The sequence below is a fragment of the Sciurus carolinensis genome, chromosome 14 (assembly GCF_902686445.1).
Source record: "Sciurus carolinensis chromosome 14, mSciCar1.2, whole genome shotgun sequence".
NCBI lineage: Eukaryota > Metazoa > Chordata > Mammalia > Rodentia > Sciuridae > Sciurus > Sciurus carolinensis.
Window position 1 is genome coordinate 78,059,002 of NC_062226.1, and position 19,625 is coordinate 78,078,626.

The window sequence follows — 19,625 nt, forward strand, 5'->3', positions numbered from 1 at the left end:
GAATGGATAATGCATTTCTTTTGTTAACTTGAGCTGTAGGAGTAAATAGATTTGGGGGAGACACACAAAATGATACTTTGCAGCAAACAATAGTAAGATTTAGGGGAGGTTGGGAGGAAATTTTTACCTTTTTACTCAAAAATTTTAACTTTAGATTTTATTAGATATACTGAATTTTAAGTGGTCTTTTGTAATATAAAAGATGGATACAATTCAGAGTGTAAAGAAGGAAGATCACCATGTATGAGAAATCTTGCTTTGCATAGAAGTGTAGAACTGTACAAATAACTATACAAGCTGACATCCAACAAAGCAGTCTTAATAACCAGTAGAAAAAATTATGAGTAATTATATCCCTGAAAACTTTGTCAAAATGTTCAGGACTTTCCTGCTTTTACTTATAAGATGTATAGGGTAACAAAAAATGAAGTAAAACTAATATATATTTTATATAATATAAAACATTATCAACATTAAGAATTTTAAAGTGTTTTTATTTTTTTTTTTAAACTTGAGTAGTTTGAAGTGTGCTTGCTTTTTTTTCATCATATAATTTGCAATACAGAGCGAGCATCTTCTCTATGTTTTGGTGAATTGTCAAACTCCTTTCTAAATTTGAAACAGCTTTCAACATTATATCCTTTCCATGTTGAATGTCATGAAATTTTCCCTGAGTCTTCTTTTAATGTGACATTTCCTGGCATCACTTCTTTATTCTTTTCCTCACTACCACTTTCCTCATTTACATCAATAAGCTCACCTTTAAAAATAAATATAACTTTTTTTTTTTTTAATTCTTTTGTCACTTTAGGGGGCCATCCAGGGTCCTGAAGAATTTGTGGAAGGAATGGCACTAGGACTCAGAGCACTAGTTGGTGGAGCTGTGGGTAAGAAGTAGAATGCCATGTTTTATTGTACTGGAAAGTATAATGATATATTGTTTTTACTGAAAGTATTACAATTTCTGTTAGGTGGATTGGCTGGGGCTGCCTCCAAAATCACCAGTGCTATGGCTAAAGGAGTAGCAGCTATGACTATGGATGAAGACTATCAGCAGAAGAGAAGAGAAGCTATGAATAAGCAACCAGCTGGGCTTAGAGAAGGCATTACTCGTGGAGGAAAAGGCTTAGTTTCTGTAAGAAATTTCACATGGTTGTGAACATTTTAAAAAACACCTTTAGATCCACATTCTGTGAATAAACAAGTATCTTATAACTCTCACTACTTAATATTATTTAGATATTATAAGAACAGTGAGTGATGACATTTAGAATATAGCAGTAGCCACCAAAAACATTGTTTAAATAAAATACTTAAGAAATTTGGTAATTCTTAATGGTATGTATCAAAGAAGAATTCTGTATTTTTTTATTTAAGTTAGGCTTGGTTCTTCAAAGCATCATATGAATGTATTGTAAACTTTCAATTGTGTTTTCCCTCCAGGGTTTTGTAAGTGGCATTACGGGAATTGTTACAAAACCAATCAAAGGTAAGGATATTGTTTTCCTTTTGTTGTATGTGCATATAAGTCTTTAACAAACTGATTGTTTTCATTCTTGGTCCAATTGTTTAAACCTTGATTATTTTCTTCTTTCTAGGAGCTCAAAAAGAAGGAGCAGCTGGTTTCTTTAAAGGTGTTGGGAAAGGTTTAGTTGGAGCAGTGGCCAGACCAACTGGAGGCATCATAGACATGGCTAGCAGTACATTTCAGGGAATAAAAAGGTAAGTAATTCTCTTTGAGGTAAAATGCTTAAGCCATAAAAATGAAATAAACCTGCTGTTTGGCTTTACTTTTGAACATTATAATATGGCAGATTACATATGATTTCCAAATACATTTTGATTTCTTTTTAAGAATTGCTATGATGTCATTTCAAATTTATATAGTTCTCCTTTGTCATTCATTCCTAGCAGCTGTTCCTAGGAATGGTTTGACAAACAGAAACTTTCTAATTACCTTAATTGAAATACATTAATGTAATGCTATATGTCCGTTTTGAAATTAGCAAATAAAATATTCTGTATTCTATTTTGAGAATATGTCATTTTATATTTGATTCAAACTCAATTTATCCTCATCCTTCCTTTATGATCTTATTTTGTTATAAAACTGTTAAATCCATTCCCTCTCTTTCTCTTCCTTGTGTGACCTTGTTTTTATAATAATTTAGAATTAAGATGGGGAAGGAGATCAGTTTCCTTTACCTGTAACTTCAGTTTACTATAACTTGAGTCACAGTCATTGGAAATGTCAGTGAAACATAAAAAACAAAACAGAGAGCTATGCAACCTTCTGCCCAGAGCTGCTAGACTTACCATCCATTTAGCTAAAACCTGTAATTCTGTATTCAGCTACGTTACCTTTAAAGATCAAAGGCAAAAAAGAGCATTTTTAGAAAAAACAAAGAAGACTGAAACTATCAAAGTATATACTTATGAAAAAGAGTATTGAAACCAAAAGAATGGATTATAAGAATCAAAGGTGAAGATATAAATTAGTGAATAAATCTAATTGACCTATATGAAAACAAAATTGAATCCAAGTTAATATAAAATAATAAAATGGAATTTGGTGAGGGAATGATTGTTATCAAGCATTCTGATGTTTTATTATTCGTGAAGCATGTATGTGTATGAATATTACATGAAACAGACTTTAAGGCAAAAAAGAGCTGTTTTGAATAAATAAGGCAATTTGCTACCAATCAAAAGAATAATAAACCACAAAGTTAATAATAATCTTGAACTTGTATTCACTTCACAAAATTGCTCAATTTTTATAAAGCAGTTTTTATAATTTTGATAAAATTTTAAGTCCTTCCTATATGTACAATAATAATGAAAATTTAATATTTCTCTCAATTTTGACAGATGAGGAAGACAAGAGTAAGTAAATAGATGAAAATAAACATAGTTATTAGCTATTTAATACACAAGTAAATTTTTATGTATTTCAGTAATACATAGTGATCAGATACTGTTCCAGTTACTTGAGGAACCACCAGTGAATGTAATTGGCAATGTTTCTGTCTTGATACAGCTTACATTCTAGTGATAATAGACAAAAATTAGTAGCTGGTAAATATATGCTAAATGGTGAAAAATGCTGTGAAGAAAAGGCAGATTAAGGGTAAGAACAGGCCAAGCACGGTGATCCACACCTATAATCCCAGCAACATGGGAGGCTGGGGCAGGAAGATCACAAGTTCAAAGCCAGCTTCAGCAACTTAGCGAGGTCTTGTATTAAATAAATAAATAAATAAATAAATAAGACTGTGGATGTGGCTACATTCCCCTAGATTCAATCCTCAGTCCAAAGGGGGGGAAAAATGAAGAAGAAAAAAGGGAGAACCAAACTGATAGTGAGGAAGAGTTGCTATTTTATAAATACAGTGTTCAGGGTCACTTCACTTTAGTGAACTGGTAAGATCATAATTTAGGAGAGACCTGAAAGAAGTAAGAGTCATGTGAGAATCCAGGCAGACAGAAAAGCAAGTAAAAAGTTCTAGTGAAGGAGTTTGCTTGGCCTGTATAAGATACAGCAGGACTAGTGTACCCAAAGGAAAAAGTTGGGAAAGGGTGAATGAGTAGGGGATCACTTCACACAGAGCTTGGCCATCCAATTTTAAGGACTTAGATTTTTTTCAGTAAGATGAGAAGTCCTTGGAAGGTTTTGAATCCAGAGGAATGATGTGACTGGATCAGGGTTAACAGTGGAGCACTTAAAAGACTTGCACTAATCCAAAAGAGAAATGGTGGTGATTTGACCATTATAGTGTTAGAAATCATAAGAAGAGGTCATGTTATACATGTATTTTGAAGGTAGTGCTAATAGAATTAGTTCATGAATTGGATTTGAGATATGTATGAAAGGAAAATCATCAAGGATAATTATGAAGTTTTTGTATGAACTCACTGGAACAATGAATTGTTACTTTTAGGTAAAGGTTTATTTTAAATATATTAAGCTTAAAATATCTCTCGGACATCCAACTGGAGACCTCAAATTGTTGTTTCATGCAAGAGTCTCAAGTTGAAATATCAAAGCTAGAGTTTAGTGTTTAAAACATAAGATTGGATGGGATCACTTAGGGAATGAGAATGGAAATGAAAGAGGCCCAAGAACTTGGCCCTGAGGCAGCAAGAATGCTTGAAGTGAGGTCAGTGAGGAGGACCCAGTAAAGGAGAGAGAAGCAGCTAGTGAGGTAGGAGAGTAATTGAGAAAGTGATGTTTCAGAAGCTAAGAAACAGGCAGTTGGTCTTTTACTATGGTTTAGGAGAAAAGAGAAACTCCTGCCCACCACCCTCACCCCATTCATTCTACATGAGGGTGTTATAAGTGTGAATTGAAAATCAGATGTGGTACACAACAGAAGATGATATTCCTCTTTCTTTGTTTTCAGTCCCCTCTGCTTAGAATATACTTTTCTCAATAATTAGCAGGGCTTACTTCCTTTATTCAGAAGTTATATTTGCACTGAGGCTTTCTGTGACCATTGTAGACCCCTCCCTGATTCCAGATACTTCATATTTCCCTTCTCTTCTTTAATTTTTTTATGTCTTTAGCTTTTAACCACTATTTAACATAGTATATATTTTACCTTGTTTATTTGTGCTTTTGCCAGTAAATGGATGGAACTGGAGAATATTATGCTAAGTGAAATAAGCCAATCCCATAGAACCAAAGGCCAAATGTTTTCTCTGATATGTGGATGCTAATTCACAATAAGGGATGGGGGAGAATAGAGATACTTTAGACTAGACAGAGGAGAGTGAAGGGAGGGAAGCAGGTAAGGGGGTAGGAATGATAGTAGAATGAATCAGCATTATTACCCTGTGTAACTGGTTGTGACCTGTGTAACTCTACAACATGTACAACCAGAAGAATGAGAAGTTATACTCCATTTATGCATGAGGCATCAAAGTGCATTCTACTGTCATGTATAACTAATTAGAACAAATTTAAAAATGTTTTTAAAAATATGGCTGCTCTGTATTTAACTCTTTGAGGATCTGCCAGACTTTTCTACAGCAATTATACCATCTTATATCCTAGAGGCAAAGTGTAAGTTTCTAAATTTCACCACATTTTTTCTAACACTTGTTGTTATCTTCCATTTTGCCCATTTTTAAAAATATCTAACATATTAGGTATGAAGAGCCATCTCATTGAAGCTTTGATTCACATTTCTTCAGTGACTAATGATGTTGAGCATCTTTTTATGTACTTATTCGCCATTTGTTTATCTTTCCTGAAGAACTGTCTATTCAAACCCTTTTTTCTGTTTTTTAATTGTATTGAGTACCTCCTGTTGAGTTGTAAGATCTTCTTTATATATTCTGGAAACGCGACCCTATTTTCTCCTATTTGTGTGTTGTCTTTTAACACTATTAAATATTTGATAGAGTTCAAATATCTATTTCATTTTTGGTTGGCTGAATTTTGGATATCATATTAATTGTTTCATTTTCTTACCTAATTGCACTCAGTGGAACCTTTAGTACATTTTGACTAGACGTGCTAGGAGCAGACGTACCTATTTACTCCTGATCTTGTGGGGAGAGCTTTCAGACTTTCTCCAAAAATTATGGTGTTTACTGTGGGTTTTTCGTAGACACACTTTATTGTGATGGTTGAAGAAATTTCCTTATATTCTAGTTAGTCAGTTATCTTTATTATGGAACAATATTAGCTATTGTTGGGTTGAAAGTTCTACAGATATGTCAGGTCTAGGTGGTTTATAGTGTTGTTTGGAATCTTCTATTTTCTTACTGATCTTGTCTAGTTGGTATTCATTTTTGAAATTAGGGTGTTGAAATCTTGAACTATGATTGTTGGATTATCTTTTCTCTCTCTCTTTTTTTTTTTTTTTTGTTTTTCGCTTCATCTATTGGAGGACCCTTCTTTTAAGTGCTTATAATGAGCATTTTTTTGTTTAAATACTTTTGTTTTTTTTTTTTTTTTCTGATTTTAGTATAGCCACTTCAGTTCTCTCTTTTAATTACATTTCACATGACAGCCTTTTTTCCATCTTTCTACTTTCTACCTTTGTAACTTTGATTCTAAAGGGAATCCTTTGGACATCATTTATTTAGTTGAATCATTTTTGTTCGGTTTTTGTTTTATCTATCCTGCTTTTAATTGGAGAATTCATCAGCGTGTATCAGTGTTTAAGATAACATTCATTAAGCCTGTGCAGAAATATGCAAGTATTCAAACATTAGAAAATCATGTCATGTGATTGCTAACATCATAAGTTAAAGGAGATAGGCCATATGATCGTAACAATGACTGGAAAATAAATCCTTTTTTAAAATTCATTGTGTATTTAAGATTTTCAAAATCAACAACAACAACAAAAAAAAAACTATTATCACACTAAAAGTGGAAGTGAATTTCCTTGTCTTGATTAAGGCACGGTGGTGCATGCCTATAATCCCAGGGACTCAGGCAACTGAGGCAGGAGGATTGCACGTTCAAAGCCAGCCTCCACAACTTAGCAAGGCTCTTTCTCAAAATAAAAAAAAGGGTTGGGGATGTGGCTCAGTGTTTAAGTACCCCTGGGTTCCATCCTGGTACCAAAAAAGGATGCCTGCAGTCCCCTCATAGCTAGAATTGTACTGGAACACTAGAAACATAATAGGAAAAGAAAAGGAAATTAAAGGTATTAAATTGGAAACATATGCTCTGATTATTATCTCAAAGTTCAAGAGAACCTATTAACAGACTTCTTTATAGTTTTATATTTTTCTAGAGAATTTACATCATATCATAAAAGCAGATTTAAAAATGGAGAAGTGATGTGGCAATTCTTACTTTATCTGATAGAAGATTCTTTTTAGTATTTACATTTTATAGTGTTTTACAAGTTGTTTTTTTATAACTTTTTAAGTCAGCTTATATTTTTTTTCCTTTAGAGCTACAGAATCTTATGAAGTGGAGAGTCTACGACCTCCTCGGTTCTTTAATGAAGATGGAGTTATCAGACCTTACAGGTTGAGGGATGGTACTGGAAATCAAATGTTACAGGTAAGTGATGAACTGTCTTATAAATTAAAATTAAATTAGTAAAGCAAGGTCTTTTTTAAGTAGTTATATGATGCTATTAATATATATTAGGTTATCTGGACTTTTATCAATTTTGATTAATTCCTTTTTTTATATTTACTTAGGCTTTAAAATACATTTATTTACTATAAGATTTTTTTTCTTTTTTACAGGCTTCAAAAAGTTTGATATGAAAACAATTAATGCATGACTTTGCAAGTGAAAGCCAACAGTAGATTTTAGACTTAAAATTTACAAACTACATACAGCTGGTTCAGTATTTTGAACATAAAAAAAGCTTTTGTATTGGTAACTTTTTAATAGAATTTTAGTGAATCGAATCTTTTTATAGATTATTCTTAGTTCTGCACTGGATTTGCTACATTTGTTCAAAGCCAATGTGCCTTATTTACCCTCATAGTATGTGTTACATATTTAACCAGTTAGACCATTTCTATTTAGGATACTTCCTTTAATTAATCAAACCATTACTTGCTTTTATACAAGATATAAAATCACTGATTTTAAATAACAAAAAACAAACCTAAGAAAAACACTGCCACTGCAGATTATTCATGGGTTCTTATGATTTGCTTTTGAGTACGTTCAAATGACCATGATCTTCTTCCTGTTTTATTCTAGTGTAGTCTGTGCAAAACTTGGGGAGATTTAATATGTAGTTCACATGCAAGCCAGTATCTTTTAAGTAAGGGAGGTTAGGCTCTGAAACACTAGATATTTGGAAGGTAGAATATTTAATCTGTTTGGACAACTTTCTTACTTGATAAATCAGACATTAAAGTCTGGATTATGGTGTAAGTAACGTAGTAATCATATACTAGGCTATACCAATATAAACTTGTTTCTGTGATTTAGATGTGGAATACTAAGTTAAGCCATTTGCTTGAAAACATACCAGGAGTCATTACTTTATATAGATTCAAAAATACTTAACAGTAATAATGAAATGTCAGTATATCCAACTTCTTTATAGCTTTGATATTTTAAATACTGATATGTTTAAAATAATCAGGATAAAGATTTAAAACTTTAATATTTTACCTACTTCATGTAGAGTATATAATATTGCACAAATGTACATCTCCATCTTTCTCTGAGTCTTCTGGTTTAATATATTAAAGTGTAACCATAGAGTTAATATACAGTATTTAGTAAAGTGATATTATACTGTGATTTTAAAATGTTCTTTGAAGTGTCAAAATATTTGCATATTGGGATGAAATTGGCAGTCTGTTGAAAGGTTATTCTCTAAAGGACATATTGTGCAACCTCTACATTGACATTGTTTCATTCTTTGAAGATAGATAAGTTGCAGAAATGACCTTGGCTAATACTGTTTAACATCTCTACTCAATTCCTGCCTTATGTTGTCAGAGCACAAACAAAATGTTATTAACATTTTACTAGACTTAAAGTTAAGTAGGTTCAAATCACCTTTAAAAAAACTATTTCTTACACAATTATTTTTAAAACTTTCCTAGAAAATAAGGATGAGTAGTGAGGAGAATTTAGAAATATATAATTCTCATGATTATAAGGAAACATTATCATATATAAGAAAGCTATGATTTACCAAAAATTTGGTTGATTATTTAAGTGGCAAATAAATTATTTCCATACTTTAATTCATTGTTTTCTGAGGTTCTAAACTTTGGGATTTAAAAGCATGATTATCTGACTATTTTTAGAGATGCATATTATTTTAATAGGCCATTCTTAGTATTTATTACTACAAGAGCTATTTCAGTGACTAAAAACTCATAACTTACTTTTTAGCAAAAGAGTAAATTACAGCTGAAATACCTATAAGAATTCTCCAGCTGCCTTGATAGGTTTGCAGTGAGTATTGTTCTCTTACAGGGGTTAAGAAGTAGGTTGTTGTTCTAGTGGTAGTAATGATATTTTAAAAATGGAACTCTACTGTATTATTACTGAGTTAAAATATATGAATACCAGCACTGTGGAAAAAAGTTAGATGACATGTAAACTGAATTTAAAATCTCATCTGTCTAGATTTCATTTAAGTGACTTAATGACAGAGCCTTTGAAAAAGTTTGATACTTTAAAATGTTTCTTCTTTTCTCATTTCTTAAAAAAGATGCTCTTTGTTCACTAATTTATATTTGCCTGTATTTAATAATTAAATATAAAATACTTTTATTAAGTACTTTTCTATCTGAAAGTCACACATTATTATTATGCTTCCTAGTAGTCAATTAAAGTTGCCTACTAGAGAAGTAGAATAATTTTAATATATTCATAGAATACCTTATTGATATCATAAAACCATTTTATACATGGAAAGTGTAAAAGTCAATGCAGTTTTGTCTTAGGCCTATTAAGTTAGGGAATATTATATCCATTATTGCAGTGTGAGTCATATCCACAAAAATCTGCTTTAAAATTGTTTTAACTCCTTGAACATTTTATATTTTTACATGTTTTCCAAGAAATTTGCCATACTTAACTAACCTCTGTGCTTCTTTTTTCCTTTACCATGCTTTCAGAAAATTCAGTTCTACAGGGGATGGAATATGACTCTCAGTAGCAGTAGTGATGAGGAGGAGAAGGATAATGATGATTAGTCAGATCAAAACTGTTAACATTCACATGTTCTTTATCTTTTAACTTGGAATGTTTCATTAGCATGTTTTGTATGACTGCTATCATAACATCCATATGTCCACTTAGGGAGTTAAAACACTTCTTCCCTTTACGATGTTTTTCTGAACATCATGATAAAGCAATATATAATTACATTACCTTATTCACAGAACAAAATGTATTTTACATCCAAGGTAGGGCACACTCCATATTGTAGATTTGCTTTTATACATTTCATAGCTTTTGTATTAAAAATTTGTCCTTAAAATCTAAAGTTAAACTTAAATATAGCTTTTAATGTTCACTAGTTTTAATTATCTGCTTATATTGTTGCCACATGCCTTTTTTTTTTTTTTTTTTTTTAATGTTCTCTGTAAACTTTCTGGGCTATAATGTAATACCATTGTGTAAAAAAGAGAAAAAAATAGTAATAGTCATTCAATGTTTTAGATTTATTTATTTTTGCATTTCAAAGGTATTTTTTTGTCAAATTCTTTTAATAATAATAAACTTACTTAACTTTTGAAGCTGTGTGCATTTGTTGTTCTATTCCATAGTCATAGGTTGAAACATACCTAGTTTACCATGGAATGTTAGATAGTGAATATTATCTAATAATGAAAAATATTTTGTTTCTTTGGTTCACTTTCTATTGTTTCATTTTAAATTTTTGTGAAACAATGAACAAGGTTGGTTTTTACAGTCATTATATTTGCTTGTTAATTTACATATATATTTATATATTTTAAAATTTTATAAATTCAGAATTAATTAGTAGGAATTTTATAATAATATAATATATTATGTATATTTTTTCTGGTTTATATAGAGGAACATTGCCTGTGTTTCTGAAAGATTCAGAAACAAATTCATTTTATGTGTTGTGTTCTAAAAGTATTTTTGGAATTTCAACTTAGATAAATTTAATTCTCTTGTTCTAGTTCCCTAGTATATCAGATGTATTATTAATGGGGGGGGGGGCTTCTAAAAATTGATTATTAGTATTATAAGGTTTAATTCCCATGACTGCTGTGCTTTTGGATCAACAGAGTAAGATTTATATTGAACTATATCAAGCACTGTGCTGTTATATTAGATTGTACAAGCTAATTATCTCAATTGTTTAACCTTTGGTTTGTTTCAACACATCATTTCTGAAGTTTTTTTCAATTCTTAGTTTTAACAGATTCTTATTTCTATAAGTCTGTATTATTTATGTTGTTTGAAAATGACTACTCTAAATTTTAAAATACTGTGCTTCCCATAAGTAAAAAGGGAGCAGCTAAAAAATAATTGGCTCTTTTGACATTTCTACCTACCTAGCAGTCATTTAAATTAAAATGAAAGCAAGGGTATACATACAAAGACTAAGAAATACACATATATCAAAGAATTTATTGTTTCTATCATAGTAGTACTCTTACCTTTTTTGAATAAGTAAATGAAAACAGTGACCGTTAAAATAGTCAGTACTGGTATCAAAAAACTGAATTTCTGTTTGTCACTACTCTCTCACCCTTGGCAAAAATCACACAAAAACTGCCCCTACTAGAAACCAGAAAGAACATAAGCTATTATTATATATATATTGTATATACCTGAGGAAAGAAAAGCCTAGAAATCCCTTCATTGGTTTCTTACATTCCAACTTTGTAAAACTATTGATTTACAAGACTTTTTCTGAGTTTCCTTTGTTGGGCTGTGATACTTAAGTTTTTTGGTACCGGCTTCATAAAGATGACCTTAATAACCTTTTATTTATTATTAATACATCTGGAAAAAGTTCTGTTTATTTCAGTAGTGACTTGTCACTTTAATGAAAAGAAAGTTGGAAGTAGGTTTACATTTATTTAAAGTCCTTCAGCAGTAAGAAGTTTTAAAATAATGTTATATTAACTAGTACATTTCACTGATATGGTCTTAGGTTTTCATCATTCTTTAGTTTTTAGCCCTTAGAAGTAAAATATGAGCCCAGCATAGTAGTACCCACCTGTAATCCCAGCACTCAGGAGACTGAGGCAGGAGGATCACAAGTTCAAGGCCAGCCTCAACAATTTAGCAGGACCCTGTCTCAAAATAAAATGTAAAATTGGACTGGGGATGTGGCTCAGTGGTTAAACGCCCCTGGGTTCAATTCCTGGTACCAAAAAAAAAAAAAAAAGAAGAAGAAGAAGTAAAATATGTTCTGTAATATTAAAATTGCCCTTTTCTATTTTGTTTTTCTCGCACAGTGAAATAATCTTGTCATGCTTCTTAGACAACAGATTGTAACTAGTTTTCCAGTTTTGTTGAAAATAATAAATGCTTTTACTGGAGAAAAATTGAACACTGAAAATTGCTCTGTTGCTTTATACCAGTATTTTCTTAGTAGAGATAGAGGACTGGACCAAAATATCTTTTATTCCTCATCATATATGTAGAAATTGAGCTCCCCTTTGAGATTCTAACCAGGTAAACTGTTCTTTTGTTCATTAATGGCTGTATAATTAATTCGAACTTTAAAATGACATCTATGAAAGTCGAGTGAGAAGGCTATTTTCGAACATTGATTATATAAAACCACTTCTTTTCATATCCATTATATATTTCTAAATTTCTGCATGATCATTGTTTATGTGTAGTAAACAGGAAGGAAATTCTTCCCTAAGAGACTGATTGCCATGAGGGATTTATTTTCACTTGTGTCTCCCTGACTCTTTTTATAACATTGAAAAATGGCAGGAAAAAAACTTTGTGAAGATCCTGAAATTATGCACACCATGATCATGGATATATAACCCAGATTTTTTAAGAGTATGTAAATAAAATTAATTAGCACTCATGTCGAACATCGATAAAACAGATGTAAGCCCAGAATAATATTGTTCACTTTTAGTATTTCTCATAAACAAGTCAAAATAAATTTCAAATCAGTCAGGATTTTATAAATTTTAGTTTTTAAAATTGTTCAGAACACTTTCTGATGCAAATCTGTGTTTGTTATTAAAATGTACAGCTGGCGTTGTTGTAGATCTGTGACTAAGATATTAATATTCAGTATGAAAAACGTGCTAATGTATTTATATCTCAAGGTCATGTACACTAAAGAAAATGACTGATATAGTAGCTAATAATTTGTCTTATTTAAATCCTATTATGAAATTTTGTATTAAACCTTGCTTTGGTGATGGGGAAAGGACCATCTTCAAGCTTTAACTTTTTTATTTTATAGATTTTCTTGCAAATGAATTTATAATAACCTCAAAATATTGTTGTTTATACAGACTATTAATTTAGATCAAATAATGATTATGATGGATATATAAAGCAACCATCAGTTTAATTCACTAGTCTATCTTTGCTCCTTTGGGGTAAATGAAGATCAATTAGGATATTTAAACTGTTAATCTTTAATTTCAACAGATGAATGAGTATAAATGGTTTAGAAAGGCCTGAATCAAAGAATAAAACACATAATTTCAAATAGATCTGTATTTGAGAACTAATTAGAATAATTAATGATTTGCATAGACAGGTGTTTATGGTTTTGCTTGTTTTAAAATGGTAGAACATTTTTGTACCTGTTGTCTTTCAGTATAAATCCATTTCAGCAGTTACTCCATATCAACCAGTGAATATAGCAAGAATGTGTCTCCAAATATGTTTAAAAACTGTTTAATAATTCTGTAAAACTAGCTTTTAACGTAGTCTCGTTCATTGTATATATAATTCTAAGCAATGAAACAATAAAAGATTTCTACTAAGTGGCATTATATCATTTCTTAGGATTTTAGAGATCCTCAAACCTGTGAGCATTCAAAATATTCTAGGTATTTGTGTTTTTTGAAAACATAAATCAGAATAGTCAGCTTTAGCTCAGTATTTATATGTGTGTAATTTGTCTTGAACTTGTTATATTTTTACATCATAAATTATCATTTCTCAATAACCTGTTAAGTACCTTAAATCCTACAAAGATTTTTTAATATATTCAGTAAAGTTTGGACTTATATGAATTTTTTAAGGTATGCTCATTAAAGAGAAGTATAAGAAACTGTAGAAAATTAAAAAATTATCCTTTGTCTACCATTTGTGATATTTCCTAATTTATTCACTCAGTTCTAATACAAGTATATGAATCATCACTTCATGTTTTTATTTTTTAACATTTTTATTTTGATGCATTATAACTACACATAATAGTGGAATTCATTGTGATATATTCATACCTGCATAAAATCTAATTGGTCAGTTTTATTCCTGAGTACCTTCCTTTTCCTTCCCCTCCTGTCTTCCTCCAGCATTCCCTTCCTCTACTTTAATGGTCTCCTCTTTGTTTTTATGAGATCCCTTTTACCCCCTTTTTTCTCTCTACCTTCCACATATGAGAGAAAACGTATGACCCTTGACTTTCTGAGACTGGCTTATTTCAGTTAGCGTGATATTAGAAATCGAGTTATTACTTTTGAAGACTAAAAAAAAATCCCACTCATAAAATTATCCCTAATGTGAGAAGCTTAGCTTTTATTGCTGAAGCACATAAATGACCAAAACCTTTTCTTTATTTGTGCAGCTGACGTAGAAGCATTTTTCTTTTTCATTGAACATATTTTTACATTGTCTTTTTAAAAGTACTTCTTCCCCTTAAAAAATAAATCTTCCCTTAAAATGTGTGTGTGAATGCATGTGTGTGTGTATAATCCCATGTCTGTTGTATATGAATATTGAGAGCCAAGTTGAACCATGAGGGTAGTATATTCTTTACCATTTCAGGTACTCTAATTTTTACCTGTGTTGTGTTTGAACCCTTTATAAAAATATCATAGTGGCCATTATGTAAGTTCTAGAAGGGAGGCTGTTTTTGTTTGTTGTATATTTCTTTTCTTTCAGAAATTACAGATGTTTATAATTAGCTTCAGACACTGCCTTAATAACATTTGGAAGATAACCACCTTCAGCCGTCGTAGTCTTTCCTTTTACTTCAGGAGGAGAATTACAACTAATCGGGAAGAAAGGGCTTTAAATAGCAGTCAGATCACCATAGTAGTGCTGAACACTCTTCTCCTGGCTTCATCTGAAATTTTGAGTAAGTGGACAAGAACTAGGACACAAGACTTAATGGATCTCACTCTTCATTTTGTAACTTTCCTCTCCAGAAGGATACTTCTGAATGGGACAAGAAAATTGAAGAGAGCCAAATTTTGTTATCCAGGGAAATTAGAAGTCTTACTACCTTAGATAAAGCAGATCCCATGGGAAAAGAGATTACCTATTCAGTTTGGATAGAATTCTCATACTTTACTCATTAGTTTAGCAAATTCTCTTGGAGAGTCCTTGTCACATTATTTTATAAGGGCCAGACTTTTGAACATCTGATAGTGGTATGTCCCACTAAGTTTATTTTGGACCAATGGAATCCCACTTCAGACCTTCCAGTGTTATGTAAAAATACTTTCGAATAAGATTGGAATTAATTATCTTTTCTCTGGAGGTGATGGTTCTACTTAGGGGAGGTTCAGGTTTACTGTCACAAATTTAAAATGAATGTTTCTTTAATCCAGTAACTTGAATGAGACCAATTTAATTTCTAAATCTTTTAAAAGTTTGTCATCATTGCATGTGTTGAATTGCTAAATATATTAAGGAAAGATAAGTACTATTATAATAGAAATTCAGTATATTTAACATTTTAAAAGACCCTTTTATGTTGAACTCAGGTAGGATCCACTTGGATCTTACTCTCTTTTTACCAAAGATATGTAAATAGAGCTAAAACTCATAGTGAGTATTCGTTTAGAAGGTCTTCAGTCTTAATTAAGCTAAAGGTACTGAATTCTCACCCCAGACTTCCTCAACTCATGACTTCTCTATTGACTTGATGGAGGTCTGCCTTATAATTTCTCCCTGGTTTCTCTGAACAAACTCAAGAGATCATTGGCATAAACTGAGTTTAGTAAAACTCATCCAGAAATGTGTGTACTGTCTGTGTGTGTGTGTTTGTGCGCGCGCGCACGCTAAAAGTAGTTGTTAGAATTCTAGACTTTGTATAAGTTATGATTTTTGTTGTTGCTGGCTAAATGTCCTGTGAAAGGATACAATCATTTGCTTAATTAAGTAATTCATTTTCATGGGCTTCTCTCATTCATCTAAAAAAAATTTAATGTCTTCTATGAAAGGAAGCACCATGTTTTTTGTTTTCATTTGTCTTATAAATTTAAATAATATTGATAGCCTAGTGACCTCTGGTAATAACTCTAATAAACTGTCTTAATGACAGTTTTTCAGTGAAAATTTACCACTGTAAAGAACACTATGGGGAAATATTGTAGAGGAAAATGCTTTTTATTTACTTTGTGGTGCTTCAAGTCAGAAGTAGTTGTGTGTGTTAGAGATCTCATGAAGATGCAGTGTTGGAATACAAATATGGGAAACTGGCTATGTTATGGAAGTTAACCTTGCTGGAATAAGTTGCCAGGCTACTTTGAATTTTAAAATTGGCAAAATAATAAAATGTATAATTACATATATATGATTGGATGTTTGCTGGCTTGATTTGGGAGAATAGTTTATATGAATACATATAAAAATATAATGCCATGCATTCCTTCACTCTAAAAGTGAAGGAATTCACTGTTAATTGTGTATCATAACATTTCCCAAGATATTAGGCTTCCCGTCTAGAAGTGAGTAGTCAATATTTCTGCTCATCCCTCACAAGCTTAATTCTAGTGAACTTTATTTTTATTGTTCAGATAATTGGGGATAAAATACATTCCACATTAGAGACCAACTCTGTAATGTGAAGATCTTCACAATTTTATTCCTGTTTGTTATTTAGGTGATACATGCAAGGTTGTAAGGAATTGTAGGAATCAAAAACACATAAGATATGACTCATCTCCAAAGAGGATCCTGACATTACATGAAATTTGAAACATTGCAAGACCTGTGGAATATCTGAATACATAGTCCACTGAACTGTTAAAATGAGATTCCATGGCATCTCCTAGAATATATACACACTTGTCCCTTGGAATCTGTAGCAGATTAATTGCAAGACCTCCAAGGACACCCAAATCTGATGCTCAAGTACCTTAAATAAAATAACATAGTGTTGCACATAACCTAAGTATATCCTCCTATACACTTTAAATTGTCTCTAGATTACCTAGAATATCTAACACAATGTAAGTACTATGTAAATAATTGTCATACTGTATTCTTAGGGAATAGTGACCAAATTAAAAGTCTGTACACATTGAATACAGATAAAATTTTTAAAAGAATTTTTGACCCATGGTTGTTTGAATCTACTGATGTTGCAGCCCACAGATAAAGAAGGCTGACTGTAGTTTTTCTGTGCTTTTTTTACAATAAAAAATATTTAAGATACAGCAATATCCTGTGACTTACAGTCTGGATTCTTAAGCTAAGTTAGCCTCAAATTCTAGCCTTTTTTTTTTTTAAACTAGATTTATAGTCTATTATGCCTGTCTGATTTCAGTTCCAAATTGTAAAATGGAGATATTGTAGTACCTCTCTTGGTATTGTTAGGATTTAAACAAATGAGATAATATATGTAATTATTAATATCATGCCTAATAAGAATTATATTGTATTTTTATTGTTCCAGATGAATACCAGTTTATGCTAGTTTTGACCTCCATTGTATAAATTCTATATTCCTCATTTGTCTCCTCTTTGTCAAGATAAAAGCATCATTAAATTTCATCCTTTTTGTTTCCTTTCAAGGTTAGTAGAATAGTTATAATACCATGATAATTTCTGCACCTTAATTGGTAAACAGTTAAGTTCTTAGTGATGTGGACTGCACCTATTTATACAGAAACGTTATTTTCAGGTATATGTAATATGGATCAATAAATGTTGATCACTCGGAGGGTACTGTTGGAACTGCGTAAGACTATTGTAGCTGTGAACTTTTATTCCTGATGCACCCACTCTTTTTCTTCTAGAATGTATTGGGTAGGTTAATTGAAAGTCTGCTGTTGTTGGTGCAGTTACTCCACAAGCATAATTGTCATTTCGCCAGGCTGTTTTGATTGTGCTAATTGATAACAACTTATAATATGTAATAATGTCTTTCCTTTGCTTTTATGTCAAAGGATTATATTCAGCTTTATGGTCTAAGCTGTCAATATAACCTAGAGCTATGTTTTATCTGACAATCAAGAAAACATTTACATGAAAGGAGAGGCTGGTAGGAGGATTAATCCCTCTCCAGATTGGATGACACAGATTTGATTTTTTTTTTAACTAACTTGCCTTACAGGGTAAGGTAAATATCACTTCTTCATTCTTATTTACATTTATTCTGTTACATATGAAATCTTTAAGTTTTGAGATAATTGATTTCAACTATGTTTAATTATGAAGCTTGAATGATACCCTCTTTTTCTTGGCCAAGACACTCAAGTCTCAAATTTCAACTGAAATATGAAGACATTTTTTATCCCTAAGCTTTGAGCAAATTATTCTTCAGATTTTCCTTAGAAATAGATTCTTTTGAACAACTTGTCCTATTACTTCTTAAATAATTGAAAAATGATAGCACTTGCCATTTTACAAGTAACTCTGAATATTGTTGTTTTTATAAGTGGTTTATATTTTTAGTAGAGTCTATTCATAAACCTTTCCTCTTTCCCCATCATCTCCTAAATATTAAAATTAACCAATCTGTAAAAGCATTTCTTTATTATCTAGTAGATTTTCTCACTTGATAGCATTCATTGTTAATTCGTCTTTCATCTAGATGAATTTCGTTTTCCTTTTATCCCCTATGGTGTTGTCTACTATCTAAACTACTATCTTTATGAGACCCTTCCAGAAAAGTCAGATAGTGATCACATTTCATAGTTTTTGTTAAACTATGTATTCTTATTCTTTACTCAGTTTTTTAAAATAAATTTCCAATGAAGGGATTAACACTTTATATTGCTCGGGATTTAAAGTTTTCCATGTTCATATTTTGCTTTGCTTTTTCAGAATTTTGCAATTTTATAACATTATGATGATTTGAGAGTATTAGAAATGTCATTTGTGATACTGTCGTTTTTAACATGTTCTTTTTCTAATGTATCGGGGCTTATTTGTCAGGAAATGTGGTTATAAGTAAAAAAGTAATTCTGGCACTACTATCATCAAGCTCCTATTCTCTTTGTGTTTCTAAATGTGTGATTAATTTGATTTGGATTTGTTTGCTTTAAAGTATCACTTCATTTACACAAAGTACCATATACATACTTTTCATAATGCCAGAGGAATCCTATTACCAATAATCATTTATTTTAATTCTTACCTAAACATTTTGACAAATATATGTAATGAGTGCAGCTTCTGTTGTGTTATTCTGTTTGTTTCTTTTTGAAAATTTCCCACTCTCTGATGGGTAATTCACACATTCTTTTAATGAATAAGGTAAAAAATATTTTTTCTTTAATGCAAAAGCATATAAAGAAGATTGACATTTCTAAAGTACTGGCTATTGTTAATCCCTTCATATCAGCCAAATCTTGATATTTATACAAAGGCCTTACATTGTGATTTCTAACCCTGATTTTGCTAATTCTTCATTTTTTAAATGGTATCATGGATTATTTTAATAGAAACATTTCATACCTAGCATCTGTTTGGGATAGAGGAATATAAAATATTAACATTAAACTTACTGGATACTGTTGATCTAGAAATATTCAGCTAACTTGAGCTGCCTTAAGAACCTCTCAGCAACTACCATCTTCTAGGATTATCAAAGACATTTAGTAGGTACCGTGGGGGGAAGTGTACCTGACACCTTAAGAGGAAACATCATGGAATAGTGAAAAAGCACTGGAACTAGAAGTGAAGAAGCCAATGTTCTGAACTCAAATTTGCAACTGACCCAAAGCAAATCACTTAACTATAATCTTACCTAATCAGATAAGATTTTACGTGGATTGATTAAACACTTGAT

At 31.2% G+C, this 19,625-nt stretch overlaps 1 protein-coding gene across 1 annotated transcript in view; it reads left to right on the plus strand.

Annotated features, from left to right (window-relative positions):
- The window catches only part of Vps13a (vacuolar protein sorting 13 homolog A), a 268,516-nt gene that overhangs the window by 211,230 nt on the left and 37,661 nt on the right, over window positions 1-19,625 (plus strand). The window contains 5 exon segments of the mRNA XM_047525841.1: window positions 812-887; window positions 972-1,135; window positions 1,444-1,489; window positions 1,599-1,722; window positions 6,919-7,030. Of these exon segments, the coding sequence (XP_047381797.1) occupies window positions 812-887; window positions 972-1,135; window positions 1,444-1,489; window positions 1,599-1,722; window positions 6,919-7,030 (522 nt within the window).